A 23,380-nucleotide genomic window follows, 5' to 3' on the forward strand; every position below is an offset into this window, starting at 1 on the left:
TTCGACGGAATGGAACTTGCATTCGTGAAAAAAAAATCGCGTCAATTTTTTTCGAAAACACGTCCATCCTTTTCCAACCGTTATCGTTAACCACATAATCGATATACCTGGAAAAATTTAATCCCTGCTTAGAAATAAGAAAAATGATCCGTGATATAGACAGAACACGTGATCCACGCATCGATAGATTCGAAGGAAATTACCGTGTTCCCCTATTTCGATGCTATAAATCTAGGCCGAAATTAAGAATTTCAACGACTAGAAGGGAAGACGAGCTCCGGGCAAGCGCTAAGGGCATTCAACAAATTTCACGGTGTCTGTCGATAAATCAGTTTAAGCATTCAGTCGATGAGAAAGGGGGTGGTTTTGCGGTGTAACAGGTGGTTGAAATTCTCATTCGCCGCGCCTTTTTACTCCTTTATCGGCAAAAAAGGAAAGAATAAGTTCCAGTTTATGAATCGGAGCGCGTTTAACGCTTCTTAAAAGGATAAAGCTGCCCCGACGGCTTTTTCAACGAGGGAAATTGCTCAGCCTTTTACGAGACTGCGGGACATATCGATGGTGAGATCAACCTCAGACGATTTTTTCTCCTTTTTTCTTCTTATCCTTTTACCTTCTCCGCATCTAATGAAATTTATATATCATCAGCGGAAATTCGTTTCCTTGCGGCGATTTTTATCGGTCTCTTTCCATCGACAAGGGACGAAGAAGGGAGAAAATATGAGAAAAAAAAAAAAATTCGTTATTGGTGAACATGAAATTTATCACAAACTGGCGACAATTAACTTAATTCATAAACGACGTTGGGATTTCCATCCGTTTCAGCGGAAAACATCACTCTTACAAAAGATACTTAAATTTAAGGATGAAAATTATAATAATTAAATAAGATCGAGAATTATTTACAGGATTATTCACAATGAAAACTTATTGTATAACGGTACAAGTTAAAGCTTGAAAGTCTTCGTTATGCGAGGATACAGAGTTGTTTGTTTCCTATTCTCGAGTCTTTACGACTTTACATTGAATTCAATCTTATCGTTCTCTTCCGTTAAATACTATTATATCATATATTAAGTTACTATAACACTAGTTTTAACACTATATTAAATTACTATACTCTGACGAAAGACTTACGTTAATACAATTTATGATTCTTAATTGTAACACATGCATGATAACGATAAAAGATTACTTTTAATTATCTTTTAAAAATGAACAATATTTCTTAAGGCACAATTTTTTATTCGAAGAATGATCAATGATCGTTGGAGATCGTTCATTTTGTTGAAAACTAAGATAAAACTTACATTTATAATACTTATTTGTACTGAACAATGTTTCTTATTCTACGTACATTCGCGTTCACTTAAAAAAAGAAGAAAAAAAGAAAGAAAAAGAAAAGATACGATAGAAGAAATCACCAAGGCCTCCACATATCGCCATTGGTGCCAGAAGAACCAGCGATAGCTGCAAATTTGATAGGATTAGGATTAGAATTTCTATTAGCGGAACAAGTCGGTCTGCCGGACAAATCCTCCACGGAAATCGGTTGATCTCCCTCGGATTTTAGATGACCATTAGAAGAATTCATGGTAGAACTGATAGCTTCTTGATACCTAGCTTTCTTATCTGAGATTGCTAGAAGACCATCCGAATTGTGTCTCTTGATAGCTTCTTTCCTTGGCGGCAAGGAACCGCAATTATACGTCTTATCGGTGATCACGGAAAGAGGTTGTCTCAAATTCTGCATTCCATTACTGTTCAATGACTCGGAAGAGTCAGCAATCTCTTTTCTGTAACCAATATCCGATTTGGTTTCCAAGAAAGTTGACACTGGTGATTTGCTATCGCTGGTCGAGCTAATCTGCGGCTTCTGTGTCTCTGGAGAGGAAGAGAAACTCTTAGACGAAGCTGGACTCTGACCGGGAACTTTAAACTGACGTTCCTGATGATTAGGCGAGTTTGCTTGAGGATAATGTTCGGATTGATGACTTTCTTCGCCGTAACTGGATGTAGACGTTGATGGGCTCAGTAGAGGGCTTTGCGGCCTGTGGATAGAGGTGAAAGCAGAAGAGCGGCTGATTTTTGAAATTGATTCGGGGGCCGGTGGAAAAAAAGGAAAATTCGCCGAGATGGTAGCCGATTGTGGCACCAAAAGTGCTAATTCTCCGGTAGGCAGCCTGCTAGGTATCAATTGAACGCCGTTTGGTATTTGTATCCTCGCACTTCCATTATTATTCTCGTCGCCATTCTGGAAATCGCTCTGGAAACCGACCTTCACCTCCGGATAGAGCCGTTCCGGCATGTAGGGCACGTAGTGGCTGTAGAATGGCGCCATTTGCTGCAGATTACTAACACAGTTGTTCAAATGTGATACCAGTCGTTGCTTCACAACAGGGTCGACGTTCTCGAGGTGGCTGACGTACCGCGATACTTCGGTAGCACATTCAGAAAATCCGGAACGGAATTTCGTTAGCACCGCCGGATCGGTAGCGACCGCCGTGCTCAATTGCTGACGCTGTACCGCCTGTAAATGCTTCACCGTCATCTCGAGGATATCGGCCTTCTCGAGTTTCGAATGCCTGGCCGGCTGTAAAAAAAGAATATTACGCGTTAATAATTCATTATTCGTGTCACGTGAATGTTTTCTTTAATTAAATTCAATTTTCTACCATTACATTTCGAATCTTTATTAATTTTTTCGTATAATACGATAGGGTAAAAAATGATCCTAGAACGCAGTCGGTAATGCAGGGAATCGATATTGTTGTTCGATGAGAAATGGAGATCTGCTTTGTCGACGCCTGTCTTATCGACACCTTCTTTATCGGTAACAACTAGAGAAGAAAGAAACTACAGAATGGAAAGATCGTTTTCAACTTGTCCAATGCATAGCAATCAGAATTATTGCCCGAGGGTATTACGTATACCGATTGCTCATCTAAGAAGTCCGTGATGCTTCAGTAACGCCCACGTAATTGACTTGATACGAACCTGTTACCGTAATAACAGGCTATCAACTTCGGTAGCTAGTATAGGACAATTTTGTAGTTAGCCTAAGGCCGCGTGTGTTACATTCTAAGAGAATTTTTTCGTTATTTCCTATCGCGTAATTTCTGAGTTATTTTTATCGCATATAAATCGTTTTTTAAAGGATCGAGATGAAACCACTTACGGCAGTGACGTTCATATAAATGAGAAATCACATGCGTTCCTTCTCGAAGCGAAACAGTTGGAAACAAAAAAAAAAGAAAAGAAAAGAAACCGTCGTGGGAATTTGTTAAAAGTTCGAAAGTGTCTCGAAAAACCTTTTTTCTTTTTCCATGCTAGAGAGCACAACACCAGCCCTTTCAATATTCCTCGGATTGCCACCAGCTTTTAAAGGATCGATCGCTCAATACCGATGCAGTTCTACAACTTGGAAATTCTATTGTCCCTTTTCTGCACCACGATCCTCATCCCAGGATCAGCCGAGTGCTCGCATTTTTATGGTAAACTAGCGGTCACCTTTAAAATAGGCGTGGGAGTCGAAGAAGAGATCGCTTACACAGCCCATTGAAGCACTTCTCTTCCCCTATTCTCCCTTGAACGAGCTACTATTCGAATGGGAACAATTTCACAAACAAGATCGAGCCTATATTCGAAACAACAAATTGCACCAATAATTTTTTATTGCATAAATATATTATTGTTTCCTTGACTATTCAAACAAATTCTCGTACAAAAATTTCACTATGTAAGATTTCATTATTAATAATAATCACAATTTATTGCAAAAATATATTATTGTTTCCTTGATTATTCAAACAAATTCTCGTACAAAAATTTCACTATTTCAAGATTTCATTATTAATAATAATCACAAAGAATAATTTTTTAACATCTGGAATTATACGCATTAATTCTTAATAAATCTAAAAGGATATTTGTTTAATTAAAATTAAAACTATTAAAAATATTTCGAAGAAATCATTATTCTTTCAAGTGAAAAAAATTCAAAATGCTCGCGATGTGTTCTGTCAAACTAAATTCAGATCTGTTCGTTGGATCTCATCTCCAGTAAACATCTTATTAACATCGATGAAAAGAAGAAGAGAATCGATGTGGAAATCGGTTTTTCCCGTACTCGAATTCGACACCGAAGGAGGGACGAAACACCTGCTAAAAGAGCAACTGAAAAGGCAAAGGCGTAGAGAACATTCTCTTTTTCCCCCCTCACGATTTTCTTTTTTACGCCGATCGCCTCCGTCCTCGCGAAGCTGGATCCTTAAAAGATGATACGGTCAACAAAGGAAGGCTGCAACCCGAGATGAGATTTTTTTTTTTTTTTTCCTCTTCATAATAATTATTTTCGAGGTTCCCACGAACGCGGGGGGCGTTTCGAACGGGCGAACGGGACGGACATTGGAGCGAGCAGGTAGCGGAAGTCATTTGGACGTGGAGGAGAGAACGGTGAGAGCGTCTCTCTCGTTATGGTCCTGTCTGAGAAATCAATCTCGATGGATCGAGTTACGCGACGAAGAATGGTCAGGCATCGAATGTTCAGAGGAAATCTAGCAATTTTTCATTGAAAATCTATCTTTCTGCCATTTTCAAACTTATTACCATTCTTATTATTTTTTATTAATCGCGTGGAATTAAAATTTGGAGTTTACTTTAGCTTCCATATCTTTTAGTCGTATAGATTTTTTGAAACTTTTTTAATTCTCAAAGAAGTCAATTTATAATTGTTTGCTTGAATGAATCCAAACTTAGCGATTATTACGCAAGAGGGCACAAGTGTTCTCTAATTACATATTTACATAATCTTGAAAGCTTTTATTAATTATCATTATCTTTAATATTCGAAATTCGAAAGTTTTTAAAATTTTTCCATATTTTGATATGAAAGAATTAAAAAAGGAGTGTTCCTTTTCAATATTTCTGTTGACTCAACGAATTTTCCACTTCTCAAATATACTACCAAATTACTAAAATTTTCCAGTTGAGCTTGTCCAAAATTCGAAACTAACATAATTAAAATCTGGTTAAAACGGGGATTAAACGGAATGTGGGCAACATCGGTTGGGCACATCGTCGAGTGCCATTCTGGAGTCTCGAACGGAGATTACGGTGTTGGTAGAGGAGTTCCACCATCCGTTCCCACGGCGAGGCATCTAAAACACTAAAACAAAACCTGTCCACCTCCTGCTACCGCTAGATCCCCGATTCTATACCTATCCACCATTGAAAAACAAATCGTGTCGCGCAAGAGGCAAGGCGGCGAGGGAAAAAGGAGATGGCCTGATCAAACACTTCTAGCCAACATCCGCTGCTGCGGCCTCTTCCTATCAGTTTAATTAGAAGATCGACTCTTGACCTTTATGCCAACGGTACCGAAACAATCTCGACCGGTTCATGCCCCATATAACTCATCTGACGATTATTATTTCGACCAACTTCAATTGTCACTTGAGGACACACTGCTCCGTGTTTGCGAATCGTGATACGAGACGGATTGGCCAAAGAAATTTCAATCTCGTGACGAATTATTGCAAGTTGTAAGAGTCTCTGACGTTGAGTCGCTGATTCTATTCTGCTGATTCAACGTTCCATAATTTACCAACGATTCTTCCTCGATTATTATTTTTAATCGCTCTCGTATTTCCACGAATTCATTCATTTCCTCTAAAAGGGATTAATAAACGTAAAACTTATCTCGGAGATGTTTCATTTCAAAAAAAAAAAAAAAATTAGCAATTCGATGCAATCGACAAATAACAAGAAAAAAAAAAAAGAAAGAAAATCAAAGAATCACATCGACAGGGCAAATAGTCAACGATTTCGTTCCGAAACGTATGAAAAATCATGGGGAGAATCTCGTATCGCGATCCATCAATGAAATCTCCGTCACTCGAGGTGGAAACGAGAAAAAAAATCTCTTGTCTCGTTCCGGTTGACAAGAGAGGTTGCGCATATTTTCGCGTTATCTCCTGCAAACCCGTATCACGTCACCAGATAAAGTCGTGCACCGGTCACGTTTCCCGCGACACGTTTCGGACGCCGGTGACAATGTGGATATCGTGAGCATTTGACTGAAATCACGCGTGTAGATGCTCTCTCTTTCTCTTTCTCTCTCTCTCTCACACACACACTCACTCACTCATTGTTGATACGTGTTCGTCCCTGGCAAAGAATTCCAACGGCACTCGTCGTTTCGAGGCTCGATTAAGCGATTAAAACACTTTGTGTTTGCGATCACGCGACGTGTAATTGGCTCGATCGATATCGCGAAAATCACTGTTATCGAGGGATTGATAAATGAGGCACGACAGATGGACAATCTATGCTACTCACGTCTTTTTTCATCGCCTCGAGTATCAGGCTCTTCAGCTCGTCCAGGCATTGATTTATCCGTGCACGCCTCCTCTTCTCCATGATCGGCTTGTTGCTCTGCAATTGGGGAATTATTTCGATTATGGGACACGTATATCGCGATTCCTTCGGATTTCGATCGGTGTTTCGAAGTGTATTGTGAGTGATTCGTGAGAATTTGGTTGTTTCGTCGAGAGCGAATGAGAGAGAAAGTTTAAAATTAATGGCAATTTAATAAATGGACGTTTCCAGGATTTGACTATGACTCGACTTGCGAGGCTAGTTTTTGTTAATAGTTTGACGTTGTAAAAATAGAGACAGTTTGTCTCGCTATATTATCTGTTTTAAACAAATTGGCAAAATATATCTATTTTTAGATAAATAAAAAAAAAAATGTGGAAAAAGGAACGGGCAATTATTCTCGAATTTTTAGTACTGAACATATCCATCCAAAAAAAAAAAGATAACGATGAAAAATTCTGCAGTGACACTATCGACTGAATCTCCGCGCTTTACTATCCATCCCCCACGATTCCACGGCCTTAAAAAAAAAAAAAAAAAAAAAATCCAAACTAATTTTTACCCTGCGCAACTCCGCCTTGGTCATCCCTGGCTGCGTATGAGATTCAACCTCCTCCTCGCTGCCTGACATCTTGTAATTATAATAATCCACCATTGATGCACACTCTGTGGTCGATCGAATCACTATAACGAATCACCACACAACACGAATAAATCGACTTTCAACACGTGTAAATCGCCTTTTGTTATTTTTCTCTTCTTAATAATCCAAGATCTCGCGTGAATCGACAACGATACCGCACTTTTTCGAATTCGAATTTTCGTGTCCGTTGTGCGTTCACGACGATGTGATTTTTCACGTATTCTCACCTCTCATCGTTGAAACAAAACTGAAACTTTCACGTAGAAGTTTACGGTGAAAGGGGGATGATCGCCGGCTACCGGCGACGTCCCTCTTGGGGTGTGGAGGGTAACTGTTTGACGTTTTCGATTTCGAAGACCGCATGCCGATGCACTCACCGTGTCTAGAGTGGGGTGAAGTGCGTTCTGGAGTGGGGTTCCGGGATAGAATCGGTAGAGGGGAGGTCCTCGGGTCCTCCTGAGACCTGTTGATGTGTGGGAATTCACGCCGTCCCCTGGGACACGGCGATATAGTCTCCTTCGAAATTTGAGTCTCTCTCCTTTGGTGCTCCTTTCATCGTCTTACACGCAGCTCTTTTCCTCGATGGGAGACGCGACGGAGGAAAAAAAAATTTGAGGAAAGATGAGTAGTAGTGCTACGCGGCGTTCGTGAACTTTGCACGAACTTTTATATCAGACGAGAGAGTTTTGTTAGATGAACGTTAGTGATTAATTTAAAAAAATAGAAATTTAAAATGGATATAGGACAGAACACAGAGATCTTTAATGGAGACGAAAAATAAATTAAATAATGAAAGAATAAATTAAATTTTTGTACGTATAAAATATCGAGGAAAGATTATTAGAATTTTTTATTTTCTTTGTGGAATATATATAGAGAATCTGAAATAACAATGTATATATATAATCTACGTAAAAATATCTTGTTTTGTGATCACAATAATATATAATTAAAAATAATTAACGTTACGGTATAGTACAGTAATATCTAGTCATAGTCGTTTTATATAAGACAATAATAATAGTTAGATAATAAATACAACGTACTATAATGTTGATAGTATCGATGAAATGTATCCTGATAAATCTTTTTATTATCACAAGCAAGACCAATTACGAGTATCTACCATTATCTCGTATCTCTAAGAAAGAAAGAAAAGAAAATATACACATCAAATTAAAAATCTTCGAACCTTCATTCTTTTAATTCTCTTCCTGTCAATCATACCTATATAACTCTCTCATACATCTATATAATTTTTCTCTAACAGAAAAATTAAAAAAGATTTCTCCTACTATATCAAAAAAAAAAAAAAAAAAAAAAAGAGAGAATCTTAAAATCTTTTATCATTCCAAATTTTTAATAAATTAAACCAGAAAGTTCCCAAATTTTTTCTTAAATCTTTTATAAATTTATACTCTATACTCTCCATACGCCAATCAATCTCAATTTTACAAATTCTTATCAGCCAAACCGGAAAACTTCGAGATCTCACCGACGCAATTTTTTTTTTGCACGCAAGTTTCCGCCGCCCGATGTAATCGGGCACGATATCGCGTTTTCCCATGGGGTTGCGTGCACACATCGCGGCGTTCCTCCACGCAGGGTCGTTGCGTAAAAGAAAGAGTTCATTGATGAGGCCGGCGTGCAACAGCATTCGCGGAGCACGGCCCCGTCGAGTAAACACTGTTTAACGTTTCAGAAGAATTCCCACACAGGGGCCCCCATCGTCCCGTATATGCATCGTTGCCATCGTATCGCGTTGCGCGCGCCAGCCACACTTATGACGCACGAACACACACGTCCGGCACACGGTACTTCCCTCTCTCTCCGTCCTACTCGTACTCCGTCTTGCGCACGCCATTATAGAGGTATACACGATCGGGGATATGGTTGTATTATACGATCGAGATAGTTTCTTGCAAATCCTTTGTGTACGATATTACTTTTCTCTCTTTTTTTCTCTTTTTTTAGTTTGGTTTCAGTTTGGAAATTTATACTTCATTTGTTTGAATATCGAGTTCTCCATATCTATGCGTAATACTTTCTTTTGTAATTTTTTCATCGTGTATTGTTGAAAACACGAATAAAAAATTATTAAAGTATGTATGTATGGGTGTGTAAATAAATAGTTGTGTACACGAGAGTTTTAGTGTTTTTAAAAAAATATATTTTTTAAAATGTAAAGCCATTGTTATTGGAAGCAAGAGAGTTGCATTGTATCGTTAATGTAATAGAATAGAATATTTTCAATATAGATTTTATATCAAGAATTTTTGAAATAAATTATGAAATATAAATTGTAAATGATTGTAAGATCTATTTCTTTGAAATTTTCTTTTATAATACATGACAATATATAGAGATAATAAACTAAGATTTATTTTGTTGACTCGTGACTCTTATATTTGAATGCAAACATAAAAATACACCTAATTACAAAAATATTAATAAAATAAAATATGTCTATAAAAGCAATTGAAAATTTTTTAAAAAATTATAACCAATTAATCTGTAATCTTTAAAATAAATAATTCTATTCGATGAAACATTTCTTATTTTAATCTTATTTTATTAAATTGTTTTCAAATATTTGTATATTTCTTTATACCATAGAATCCATGTTATTTGTAACAAAGGTTCGTAAAATTTTACATAAATTGTCTATGAGATTTAACATGCAGACATCTAAATCTTTTCAATAAACTATAAACTGTAAAACTATAAAAAAGAAAAGAAACATCGTTGCCTTACGAGGATCCTCCATGATGGAACGGCAAAATGTGTAGACACCATAGATCGCAATAAACGAGGAACGTTCGTTTTGTTGACAAAATCAGTTACAGACCATTTCAAGAGGCAATGGTTGCCGCAATAAACAGATAAACCTTTATGATCCGCGATTATTGTACCGGAAAACTTTTACTTTTACAGAGCTCAGGACTGACGGCTAACTAGTGCCGATTTTACACATTGTAAACGTCCCTTGGACCGATGATTTATTTCGTTTTCTTCCCGTCAGGTAAATCTCCATGATTTTGGAATAAAGACGGATTTAGTATTCTTTAAACAATAATAATGGTCGTTAAAAAAAAGTTTGTAAAAACTTTGGAACTTTTGACAAATTTTAAATTTAAAATAATACTAAGTTTGATGTATTTCGCCAATTAATAACATTTTATTAATCGAATAATTTTCCCTCGTAAAATTTTTAATTTCTGTTTTCTGGATGAATCTCTATTCACGATTCTTTCTACGAAATCGAGATTGAAAGTAAAATTTTTACCATTCAGATTTAATTGTTTCGACATAAATATTTTTTTTATATATATGTGTGTATATATACATATATTTTTCAAAGTGGAGATTAAAAGTCCATTTATCGAGAAACTGCGTTTTATTTTCACTCGTAAAATCAGTCCGTTACCTACGAAATAAACAAAAACTTCGTTTCGAGAGTTCAGCTAAAACCGAAATATATATTTCAAATAAAATTTTCTCGCGGTTGAGCATTTTCAACTGAACCCGCATCACAATTTTCCACGACACTGATCACCGGCAATGGGAAGCGGACAAATTTCCAGCTCACTAATCGGCGTGATATTTGTCGAAAAATTAAATTTGCACGCCACGGGCTCAATACGCTTTTCATTACTCGATATTTGGCCGAATTTCACAGATTGCGCCCGTGTTTATCGGGATCCAACATAACTCGATTAAAGTTCCAATATTTTATCTTGAAAAACAACCTATATAATTAATTACAATAAATAGCGATAGAAAGATTAGATAATATACGACGAAGGAAAACTTTTTAATCCTAAAATAGGAAAAAATAGAAAATATATATATATAAATCAAAAACTATCACGATCTATGATCTTATGATAGTCCAATTGAATTAATTTAACTAATTCTAATTTTAAACATTGTTCATATCCTTTGAATAGATATATATGTATTATTTTTTTTTTCTTTTGCAATATGAATGATTCTTTCCTCTGTCATCGCTCGAAATTCGTCATTGTAAACCATTATTGTTTCTTGAATCAATCATCGAGCCCATATATATATATATCATAATCTCTAAATGTGACACGATAAGTAGGCAAGCTACGATTACGGTTAAAATAATTTTCTATCGTGTGGTTTCGTCACAATACGCGTGCACGCCGCGATAACTCCGCGATAAATCGAGTTCTTGAAACCAGCTGTGCCCTTGCTCCACCAACTTCCGTGTTAACATTGGTCTTTACTCTACACCACGAGTGAGCGTGTAGCAGATGCACGAAATCACGCGGTTCGAGATCTTTTTTCACTCTGTTAATCGAATGATCAAGATCAAACCCCGACGAACGAATCGTCGAACGAATAAAGGATGACGTTTCCTCGAAGAGAACGAAGGGAGGGGTGGTCCGCCCTTGTTTCTCTTAGCTTTGCCGCTCATCCACTCGAATTATTTTACTGATCGACGGATAAAAAGGGGTGTGCGCATTAAACTTTGGATGGTTTGTGAATTTCGTGGGGTAATTATTGTATTATTGTATTATAGCTAGGTCGATTGTTATCGAGTTCGGTCTTGGACGAATATTGTTAGACTCGATCAAACTCGAGTGCATTTTTGTTTTCGACTCGGCCACGTGAATTCACGCGACATAGAATTCTAGATTGAATGGAGATCAATCCTGGGAGATGTGTGTTCAAAGGATCTTGTGACTGATCTTTGTTCCTTGTAATATAATTAAAACTATTTTGTAATATATATAAAAATTATAATATATATATATGTTGTATTTTAAGATTAAAAATTAGATAATTCGATAAATTCTTTATTTTCGAAAAAAAAATCTATTCCACTGGTATATAATATAATTTCACTGTGAAAAATCTTATCGAGCCTGAGGAAATACTTTCTCGAGCAACATTCGATCTTCTGACGAATTTCCTGTCATATTACGGAAGAAGAATAAGTACTTTATGATTTTATTTCGATTTTATTTATATATCTAGCATCAGTAAATGCATAATGTGCCACGTTAAACTGCAGCTTTGTCCCTGAGACTGGTATATTATTGCATAGCCATGAAGGACCCCCGAGTTACAAGAGGGCCGAGGCAAAGAGGGTCCCTTCTTGCTTCTGCATCTGCAAACTCTGGACTCGGAAGTTTCGACGAGGGTAGACTGGCTTCCACAATAAAACAGGCCGCGACCTTGAATTTTCTTTTTAATTTTTATCGTTCCTCCAGTCACGAATTACCGTTTACGGTTCGTAACTGACTGTTCTCATTCCCGTTTCTTATCAGGAGACTGTACTTATCGTTTGAAACGTGTACATGAAATAGCACGATGATGCAAATGTTTCGTATTTTCTTTTTTTTTCAAGGATGAAATTTCAACGAAAGAAGAACAATATTTAATCTCTCGATGTTTCTCTAAACTCCATCTAAAAAAAAAAAATATATAATTTTTAAAACGATCTTTCACGAAAACGATCGCAAGAGTTTTCGAGACCAAGGACATCGCCAATCAGAAAATTCTCTCACGAGATATTTCCATTCCCATGATCCACAATTTCCCATAAATATTTCAGACTAGCTGTCATAACGGGAGGCGATCGGTCAGATGTCGCGACCTTCTCATTAACCCCAAGAGGCTGCTTGAAAGATAGAAAGAGAGAAGTTCGAGTGGTTCGCTTGACCACAAACCTCTTGAGGAAGATCGAGGAAGGCGAGTCTAAATTTGGAACGCCCACCCTCTGCTGCTGAGGATCGATCCTGGGATACACCTGCACCCGACGAGGTGATCCGACAGGAAGGAAACATCGTACCCCTAGAATCTTGAAATCTTCGTTTCCGCTGGTTAAAATCTTCGTAGTAGTAGTCTCACGGGGAACCGGGCTAATCGATTTTCTTTCTCGGCTCGATTGCCACACCGGTTGCCTTCAAATTAATTTAGTCTCGCACGATTAATCTTGCGGGCGTATTATTTAAGATCGTCTTACGGTGTAAATTGGGTATAAAGGGTGTGAAAGTATCGAGATGTTAAGCGTATGGAGATTGGGTGAAACCGAGAATTGCGAAAAAAGGGGGGGCTTTTTGAGGGTGTAGAGTTTCGTAGTGTGAGAAAGGATGTTAAGATGAGAAAATTGTAAAGAATAGTGTGAATCTTACGCTGTAAAAAAATATTGAGCGAATAAAAATAAGTAAGTAAGGTTGATTTAAGTTTAAGTCGCTGTAAATAGGATAAAGATTTTATCGAAAAATAATTTTTTTTTTTTAAATTTATTTAACAACGAATTAGAAATATTATTTTTGAAAATTTTAAAAATTTTAAAGGATTAATTTTCTAAAAAAAAGATTTTAAAAATTAGTATTATTATATTATATACTAGAACTTTTTACTCAAGTTGAATTATTTCCTTGCACGCACAATAAGCATAAGTGTATTTTAATTATAGGCAGCATGATGCGTCTACATGCTAGAAATGCTGGATCGGCTCGAAAAAAAAAAAAAAAGAAAAATGTACGCGTGGGGTCGTTTTTAGCCGACATCTGTGGTGGATTGTCGTCACAGGGAAACGCCTAGATTGTGGAATACAGGAAAAATATAACTCGTTTCCGTGAGAGTTCAATGAAAAAAATGTCTCGTTCGCGTAGCATACGGTGCCATTTATAATAGGTAGGGGTATTTGTTTCAAGTTTGTTTCGAGTTGGGGTAAAATTCCCATGAATTCTCTTGCATTAAAAAAATCAGTCCGTTTATTTTACATATGCTACCAAACTTTTCGTTTCCAAATTAAAATTCTTTTAGATTCTACAAAATTATTTTCTCTCATTCATTCAGTTTCCCTTTCTTTGTCCTTTATTCTAACGTAATGAATATCGAATGCTACGAAGATTTTTTTTTTTTAATGGCACGGTGTCATTCGATTCGCCCTTCGAAAGTAATTCGAAGATCCATCGAACAATGCTAGTTAAAAATCCCAATCGTAAATCGAGAGAACCCCATTCAGCCAAATTGGGTCAGTGTGCCGCGTCGCTGGGAATCGGGTCGTGTGCTGGACACACGCAAGGAAAACGATTACAATAGCGAATTCGGCCAGGTAATGTTCGAGCTACCTCTGAAATGTGTTACAGCCATTCTTATATTAAACCAATCCCATGTTGAACAGCCACACGTGTCACATATTTCACATTAAAAAAAAATTCCTTCTTCTATTTCCGTATCTATTAAACTATTAAAATATATTTATCTCGTTTTCTTATCTTATAACAATCATGATTATTATTAATTTTCGTAACTTTCAACAAAGATTAAAAATTATCATCGAATTCCAATAATCGATCGATCTATCATTTCACACATACGAATCAACCAATATATCCAAAATACATTATAAAAATTTATTATCATCGAATGCCCATCCTTCGATCGATATCTTCCCTATATACCCATCGACACACCTCGAAGCAACTGAGCATTCCGAGTTCTCAACGAGATCATCCACGGAGATGAAAAAGTCTCTTCTACCCCTTTCGAGGTGCGCGTAGCCACCCCATTCTTACGGTACCCTCCCTCCTTTTTCCGGAGAATGCTCAGCCTGGCTCGCAGAAGCTTCGTGCCCGATCCGCTCCTTCGGCGCGGTGGCTCAGACGATCACCTGGCTCGAGTTCCCACGTTTCTGCGATTCGCGTTTCGCTTCACCCTTTTCGCCTTACACTCCATCGTTGTTGGTCCCTTGGTCGTCGGTGGATATCCCCATAATGCCGCGTACGACGCGGAAAAAAAGAAGGGGGGAGTTCCATTTTGGTGGTGAAACGGAGAAAGAGAGAGAGAGAGAGAGAGAGAGAGAAAAGGAGGGAGAGAGGAAGGAAATAAAGAGGAGAGAAGCAGGAGGAGAGTGGCGGAAGAGGGAAGGAACGGGAGAAGGTGGAAAAGAAAAGGAAGAAAAGAAAACGAGGCGTGCCTCGTGCATCCATTATGGGGCCCTGACCGCTACGAAGGTGCGCGTGGCTGACACACGAGGGACCCGCGATAGGGAGCCCGCCGTTTTATTGGCGAGGGAAAAAGAAAACGGTGGTAAGTCGGGCCAGGCCGGGTCGAGCAGGTATGTATTTGCATAGAAAGGCAAATGAAATTTCGTGTCGTGTCTCCCGTGAGACGCGGCAGCGTTTCCCTTCGAGGATCGTGGGAGGCCCTTGTGGGAATACTTTATAAGAGTGTGGATGTGTAAGAGTTCGTACGTAATTTCGTTTCGTACTTTTATCGTTTTATACTCTGTTCGTGGCTGTGCGAGTTTGTAAGCCATTCGTGCAAGCGATTCGAACCTCCTTGGTTTGCGATTGATTTGAGAATGGATTACGTAAGTATATATAGAAACTTGTGAAATTGATAATCGAAAGTTGGAATTGGATTGAAAAGTACGAAAAGGTGGTGAAATTGGGTGGTGAAATTTTTAAATGAAAAACGAAAAAATCAAAATTGGATCGGAGTGTAAAACTTGTAGTGAATGAATCATCGTGAATCATGGTTCGAGCGCGAGATGATTGAATTCGGGATTAAGAATTCTTGCGATTGTTGTGAGCATAGTAACTCAATCTTTTCAACACATCCGGCGGTAACCGGGGTCCAAACAAGCGAGGTGAACGGTATTAAGAATCTGTTCACGAGTCCGTTAAAATCATTGGGCGGTCGATCTTTAGGAAACACGATCTGTTTAGTCTTCGCTGCTTGGAAATGAACCCCCGTGGCTCTTTCGTGGGACCGGGGGCAGGCGGCCGCTCGTTCCAACGATAATCCGCGTGCAACTGGTTAGTGGATTGTTTTCGTATTGTTCTGTTAATTGCCTCCGATTCCAGGAATATTACGATCCGTGGTGGGGTTAAGTCACCCTTTCCTGTGTCGGCAATCTGAACCGGAAACGGGCTGAGTTACGTCTCTACTACTATTTTAAGCTGGACCCGATCTTGAAAGGAAATAGGACATAGTCTGTTTTCTAACTCACAATGATTAACGAAGAAACACACGTTGGGGAAAAATTTGTCAATTTATTTTTCTTCCTTTGCCACCTTTAAGAATATAAGTTTATAAGAACGAATAATATCGTAAAATATCGGTAAATCTAAAATCTAATCTTTTTTATTCTCCAAAATTGGCAAATCTATCTCTCGACCTATTTCTCGTCCTAAAATCATCGATCCTAAAATTCCGGATAAAACGGGGGATTCGAGCAACATCGGAGGAAGATTCGCAAGCGGCCCGATTGCGCAAGCGGGAGACAAAGAGGGGGCGAAAGGGTCACGATGGGCCCACTTTCGAAGCCGGTTGTCGTCTGCCGCGATTCCAACGAGGTCGGCTCGCAACCTCACGGCAGGTTGGTGCATCAGCAACGACCTGGTCGCAGGGAGAGCTACGTGCGCAATCTTGCTCCTCGTGGCGGCGCTCCTAGCGGCCTAGGCGCCTTTAGAGAGAGAAAGCGAGCTGGTGAGAACACAGCGCGCCATGCGTTCCCACCATCCTCCTCGGCAGTCTTCGTCCACCTCTTCGGGCGTGTTCGGCTCCCGATATCGGCGCCTGGGCCCCTTCGATGGGCCCGTGGTCCGTGCCCTTTTGTCGCTGAAAATTGGCAGCTCCGTTGGGGCCCCTGTTTGCTCAACAAATGACCACGATCGAGATGTTGTAATGAAGTTTGCCAATAAACTGGACTATGATTCCTGAATGCTGGACGTAGGAGGGATTGATTTGAGGCAAAACAATTGAGTTGGATGTTGTTTTAGGATTAGAATAGGGTCTATTTTGAAGAAGTGTTTGGTTGTTTAGAATTGATTGTTGTAGGTATTGGATATGTCTTTTTAAAATGTAATAGGTTTTATGAGCCTCTTTATACTTTTACATGAAAAAGTGTTCATAAGTCGTATCAAATATTTTTTATTGTAAAAAGTATTCATTTGAATGAAATGTTCATCCCTCTATAGTTGCAATAAACATTTTATGATAGAATCTCTTTTGATATCTTTTTGCAAATTTAAGCATCGCTTTATTTCTTATATTTGTTTGTATCGTTTTGTATCATTCATAATAACGATTCTAGAAAGATAGTTGTAGATACACTATTATTTACATAGCTTTAAAATCTAAACCTGAAACAATATATTGTTCTTATTGAAAGAAATTGTTTACTAACTTACTATCATAATTCATGTACAAGCTGAGATTATCAGATTATCTTTCTCCATTAAGTAACCTGCTTTATTTTCCAAACAAAAACTAAACGTTCCTAATCTGAATCCCAAGTAATCTCAATGTAAACTTAAAAATACACAAATGTATACTACATTGTCTTCTCTATTATCAACTGGCCTACCTCGATTTTCCAAAATTCCAAAAACAATAGAAAGTATATGAAGATATAATCGTTTCCTTTCCAATTTTTATTTAAACAAAGGCTTGTGGAAAGATTGTAGGTCGTGGAATAAGAAAGAATTATCCAATTCCTAATTTCTCTTTTTTGAAATTTCAAGAAGGCGTCAAGGGAACGGTCGAAGCCGTAATTAAAGAGTGTACATGTTGTCGTACGTTTCCTCGTACGAGCATCTGCTGTCCACGATGTTGTAACGTTTCAACAATAGCTCGTTCGAAAGGTGATCGAAGTGGCCCATTCCTCGAAAAGCAGCTCTATGCAAATTTTCCAGGACGTCCCATCGGGCGACACGACACCTCCGGTGAAATTTGTACGCAAGTAAACCGGCTATTAGAGCCGGAGAAATCACCTCTGCTTGTCTCGCTGCTGAGAACAGAGGTATTGTCTAGCCTTTAGTTTATGCGAGAAGGCTTGTTTGAAGAAGAAAAAAAAGAAAAAAAAAAATAATAAAAGAAACACGTGAGACTCTGGATTAGGAGGTCTTAGCAACACCTCTATTTCGGAGCTGTGCAATATTCGATGTTGTGCTAGCTTCTTTTGAGCTTGGAGGTCTAATTGGAACAGAGAAGGGAGATAGGGAATGTTAATAAAATAGCGAGAGTGTCGTCTTTTCTGTAGTATAAAACATTTCTATTTCCAGATACTATATAAAATATTTTTCGAATTCTGCACGAAACGGTTTTAGTTATTCTTTTAATCTATGATTACGAAACAAGTTATTATCAATTTTTCTATTTTAATAACGTGTAACTTTGAATGAAAAATTTTAGAACTTCTGATGCAAGGTTTAAAAGAATTTATATTTCATTCTCCTTGCAATATTCCTATCGACACGTAAGAGGATATATTGCATTATATGGAGCAGATATATTCTTGTCCAATAATAATCGTAGGCCAGTTTACAAATTATTGATTTACTGAAAGCTTCTTTAGCTGGTGCTAAAGAAAATTAAAAAAAATAATCATCTTAAATTTAAATACAATTTTGTGTTTGTTTCGATCTTTAAAATCTTCAGATAATCCATATGTATCCATAACAACGACTTTGACCATAATATATTCGTACGATCAAACGATTGAAAAAAAAAAAATCTTAAAATCAACCACCACCTCTTCCTTCCTTATCCAACCCCTTTAAACCACCCCAACAAAAGTCAATCGTAGCGCATGGATCATTTCAAGATGCACGATATCCACTCCTTATATGGTTCCTTCTTATTCCTACCCGTAGAGAAATCCCTTCACGACATTCGTGTAAGAAGGGTGGGCAGCCTTCTTGGATCCCCAACGTTAAAGGGACCGCAAACCGTGAGGCAAAGGAGGGCACATGGGACAATGGGTTGCGCAAAATACCACTTTTCTTCCCTCGGTAGTGAAAGAAAGGGGAGTCTGGCACGCGACCAACGTCACCTGCCCGTTCTTCACGGCCTACCGAAGTCCTTGTATCGATTTTCTTCCACGCAGCTGCGATGCTCGCCGCTTTCTTCCCGCCGATTACCGGACCGAGACGATTCCGTGCCGTTATCTCTGCTTCCTAAACGACATATGGCAGAAACGTTTGAGATTTTGTAACGAGGTTCCGTGGGATTTCTCGAGGTGATTTCGCGTCGCCTTTTACTAGAAATCCGGAGGAGACGTTTCCGTGCACCTGCTGCTACTTGTTACGATTCGAAACGAAATTCGCTTTCTAGGTCGTTTTTGGGGTTGAAACTTTTCTTTCGTTCCCCCGATCTTTATCTTACGGAAGTGTTTCTTACGGTTTGTACTTTGTACGGTAAGGATAAGTTGGATATTTATTACGCGTTAAAAAGATTGTTTAAGACGAAGATATTCTTGTATCAGCAAGTTAGTAACAGATCATATTTTTCGTTTCTTTCAAAATAGTTTAGAAGCTTAAACATTTCTTTCACTGAATTCTTTATCTTATAATTTAATAATCATTTGTACGAACGATAATTCAAAATTTGAACTCGAAGTTAAAATGGAAATTCCAAATAGATCTTCATATCAAAATCACTATAACTTTTAATTTTCTGATCCAAGCATAAATTATTATCAAACACTCTATTCCTCATCACGAAAAAAGATTCGTCTAATCAAAGTGTTTCCATCCAAACGAGAAAAAAAGAAAAAAAAAAAAGAAAAGAAATAAGAGGAGAAAAATAAAGAAGGTATCTATTGAGAATAATCCCCTTCGCAATAATCGTTCCTTTTGATCGATTTTCGAGGCCGCCACGCGAAGTCACACGAAGGAATCTCAGCTCAGAAGCTGATAAATGCCCGAAAAATTCCAGGTGTAAGTGACACCGGGCCAAAAGAGGGACGCGTGCCGTTTTCCCACGTGTGCACCCCTCGCGTGCGTAATTCCACTTCATTCTTCTTCCAGGGATCTCCCCTATTCCTTCTTCTTCTTCTTCTCCTCCTTTAGCCCCGTGATTTCTTCCCCTATTCGATCAGCTCACAGCCCCGCAGATGCTCGAGATTATTCGTGGCCTCTCCCCCTCACCCCCTGTCCCTGCCCCCCGTGGCGGTCGACGTCACGCCGCATGACGTGTGCATCGCGTGACGTCACGAGCATGTGCCACGAAAACCCTCGTGACGTAGGAAGAACAAGGGGACACGAGGTAATTTCTTTATTTTCTTTCTTCGTCGCCCTCTTTATTCTCGTGAGTCGTCCCCCAAAAATTCTCTATGATCCCTGGGGGTCGTGGGATCGTGAAATTTGCAGATGCAACGTAGGACAGATGCAAAAACAGAGCACGTGTGATACGCGTATTCCTAGCAAGGAAACGTGTGGCTATATCGAAATATTTAGGGATCTACTTGCAAACACGTACGTGCAAAGAACGAGTTTCGTTCCTGTTTCCGGATCTTTTGTATTTTTCGAAGAATTTTTGGCGCGAAAGAGCGTTGGGGATGGATGCATGAAACAAAAGGTGAAAGTTAGAATACAGAGAATCGTTACGATTACGAAGATATTTTTCAATAATTTTCTTAGTAAAGTAAAAAAAGAAACGAGAAAATAATTTTAAACGAGAATATTAGCGTGTACTATATATTGTGCACGTTTACTGTAAAACTGTTACCTGACTCTGCTTACCCTTGTATTTTTCAAGAGTAGGTTAATCTTCCTCGACAGTTAGAATGGGTACAATAGCTGGCAGAGCGGGACTTGTTATTGTTAAATTTAGGATTATGCAAAATATTCCGGAATATCCTGCAGTCTGCTTAACTGGGACATACATTTGCATCTGAAGACCCGTGCTCTCTTTCTTTGGTCAACAATTAAGTACCCTTTGCTATTATAATTCTGTTCTCTAAGAGAATGAAATTAACGAGCTTAACTGTTCACTGATAAATTAAAATTTATTTTTCTATTCTAATTATTTAAAATCTTATCGATTAACGAAGAAGAGAAGATGAAAGTTTTGAAAAGGAAAGGAGATCTTCGATCATTAAAGTATTATCCGTATGTTATTACATCGAAATCGTTAGCTATGAGAATCCAGGTGTTTCCATCATGCACACGACATGTGCATGATTGCGAAGCTATATATGGGAAACCCTCGTTCCGATACAACTTTGTTATATTAGTCAACCCACATAAACCTTTAATTCTCTAATAGAGAAAATTTTCTTTCAAAGTATATCAATTCTATAAACTTTTGCAGTTGCATAAATTTATTTAAAAAGTTAAAAATTTATTTAAAGAGTTCAATTTTAATAACACAATAAAAGATACAATCTCGAATCGAACAATTAAACACAAATTTCTGTAAATATAGTGGAAAAGCTAAAAATTTTCGTAATGTATTTGCTCTTACAATGAAATGTATTCGTTCAAAGGAAAATAACCGAGAAAAATGCACTTTTGTAATAACAGCTAGAACGATGCGGTTTTAATTTATATTTAACAAGAAATAATTATGCATTTACATATGACATGCGTTGGACCACCGTGAGAATGCGCGATGAGTTATCAGCACAATTCCCATGGATGCCTCAACACCTGGCAGAATGCAGCCAGAGGTAGAAAAAGTTTTGTCCTTAAAAATACCAAGATCCGGTCGCAATGATACTCTGCAACGTGTTCATATAAGCAATAATTGTTTGTTAATAACGTCCGGCGGTAACGCACATGTCAAATAGTTTAACTCCTTCTGACAGATGTTACTAGATGATTTTCGTTTTAAAGAGACATGTTACGTTTTGTGCGTGATTAATTGTTTGAAATTATAACGATACAATAGACGAATCAAACGAATTTAAGTATAAATAAAAATTAAATAATATAATCATTATAGTTTGTAAATAAAATAAATAATATATTACTAAAATTGCAAACGAGAAGCACGAATGTGATATGGAATGATCTTTTTCCTCACAAGATTTTGATGTTATATAAAAATTAATTCTCTTAAGATTTTTTATTTAATAGGTCAAGCAATGAGGACAAAGCTAATCAGATATTGAAATTATCCCTTAAGCGCGTAAATCTTGAAGAACAGTTGTAGCCAAGGAGAACATGTAATGCGAAGAGGATATAAGTAGAGTAAAAATTGGAGAATCAGCGCCATCTTCAGAATGCTACAAATGAAACATTTACGATAAGGAGAGCAAATAGTAGAAGAGAGATAGAAATAGAAAAGAATTGACTATCAGCGTTCTCTCGTTAAAATATTTTTCCAACAGCAGGTAAAGTAAAGTAAGAATTAAATATCAGCACCATCTCTTGAGTACATTTGGAAAGATGTTTTTAATACTCACGAGATGGCACTAATGGCTAGAGTCCTTTCTATCTCTATCCTTCTTTTAGTATTTCCTCTCTTTATCTATATATGTTTATGGTATACTAGAGATGGCGCTACTTTCATAATTTTTTTGCTTTTCTTATTTATTCTTTCTGGCGCGTGATCATAGACGATTAAATTTTCATTGTTTCTTTTTGAAAATTACAATGTTTTTTATCTTTAATGTAAAAAATGTAGATATTACATTCTTAGCAATATATTTCTCACGTGTAATTGTAAATTCTTGCCTACTGTCGGCATAAATGTGTATCATGAAAGTTGAAACATACTCTAATAGGTGTCGAATATCGTTTCAGTGATTCTCATTCAACAAATTTTTACAAGTCTCAATTTTTTTCTCACCATTTATAAAGATTCAACAACAGTCACACCAGAAACATCTCTTTTTATAACACATACAAAGCATCATTTTAAAAACGCATTAGGTAAGAAATAATTCTTTTCACACTTTTGTGGGACAAATAGTTTCTGGAATGCAGAAAAGGAAAGAAAAAGAAATCCTGTTATGCAATACAGTTAGGTCCTTATGAAATTCTCCATCTGCTGTGATGCCGTAAGCAATCGAAATCAATGCCAGTTTATTGTGACATATGTACAGGAAGCAAACGTTTCTTAAAAATATCCATCTAACAATATAGTTACTCATTCAACTCCTATTTTTACTTTAAAACAATTTTCATTCGCTATAATAATTAAACAATATTCTGATTCATCAGAGGGATTCTTTAATGAATTCTATGAAAATTGTAGAAGTTATTTTTACTTAAAATGAAATGATCACAAAAAACTAAATCAAGAGAAATATTTCTTCTTCTTTGTCAACGATGATCAAAGACCATCGCTATTCATTCATTGCAATGCCATGTATTTTCAATACAATTCACCTACTATCTCGTCATAATTCCGTCGTTTTTACGATGATTAAAAAAACTTAATCATGTTGAAATTACATGCCAAGTATTTGCACGATTTGTTTTCTCTGAAAGCGTACAAAGTAACCAGACGCGTGTGTGGTCGAAAAATTAAACACATAATAACCTGCATCCTCGTGGATATCCGTCGCACTTAGCCACACTCGTGGCCCTCTTTTTTTCTTTTTATAGCGTGCTACGAACGCCCGCAGCGCTC

General features: G+C 37.5%; 1 protein-coding gene across 1 annotated transcript; it reads right to left on the reverse strand.

Annotated features, from left to right (window-relative positions):
• Nucleotides 1-771: 771 nt before the first annotated feature.
• Nucleotides 772-7,309, reverse strand: LOC122712134 (protein hairy-like). Its single transcript, XM_043931531.1, has 4 exons — nucleotides 7,249-7,309; nucleotides 6,941-7,062; nucleotides 6,340-6,435; nucleotides 772-2,593 (listed from the first exon to the last, which is right to left on the reverse strand). The coding sequence occupies exons 1-4, from the start codon at nucleotides 7,253-7,255 to the stop codon at nucleotides 1,421-1,423; spliced, it is 1,398 nt and encodes a 465-aa protein (XP_043787466.1). The 5' UTR covers nucleotides 7,256-7,309; the 3' UTR covers nucleotides 772-1,420.
• Between the last annotated feature and the right edge of the window lie 16,071 nt (nucleotides 7,310-23,380).

The sequence above is a fragment of the Apis laboriosa genome, unplaced genomic scaffold (genome assembly GCF_014066325.1).
Source record: "Apis laboriosa isolate Shangri-la unplaced genomic scaffold, ASM1406632v1 scaffold19_cov150, whole genome shotgun sequence".
In the NCBI taxonomy this organism is placed as follows: domain Eukaryota; kingdom Metazoa; phylum Arthropoda; class Insecta; order Hymenoptera; family Apidae; genus Apis; species Apis laboriosa.

Excerpts from the sequence above, each read along its gene's own strand:
- LOC122712134 (XM_043931531.1), bottom strand. Across the intron at positions 6,436-6,940 it reads CCAAGGCGGAGTTGCGCAGG|AGCAACAAGCCGATCATGGA; the intron begins GTAAAAATTAGT and ends CCCCAATTGCAG. Across the intron at positions 2,594-6,339 it reads TCGAGGCGATGAAAAAAGAC|CCGGCCAGGCATTCGAAACT; the intron begins GTGAGTAGCATA and ends CTTTTTTTACAG.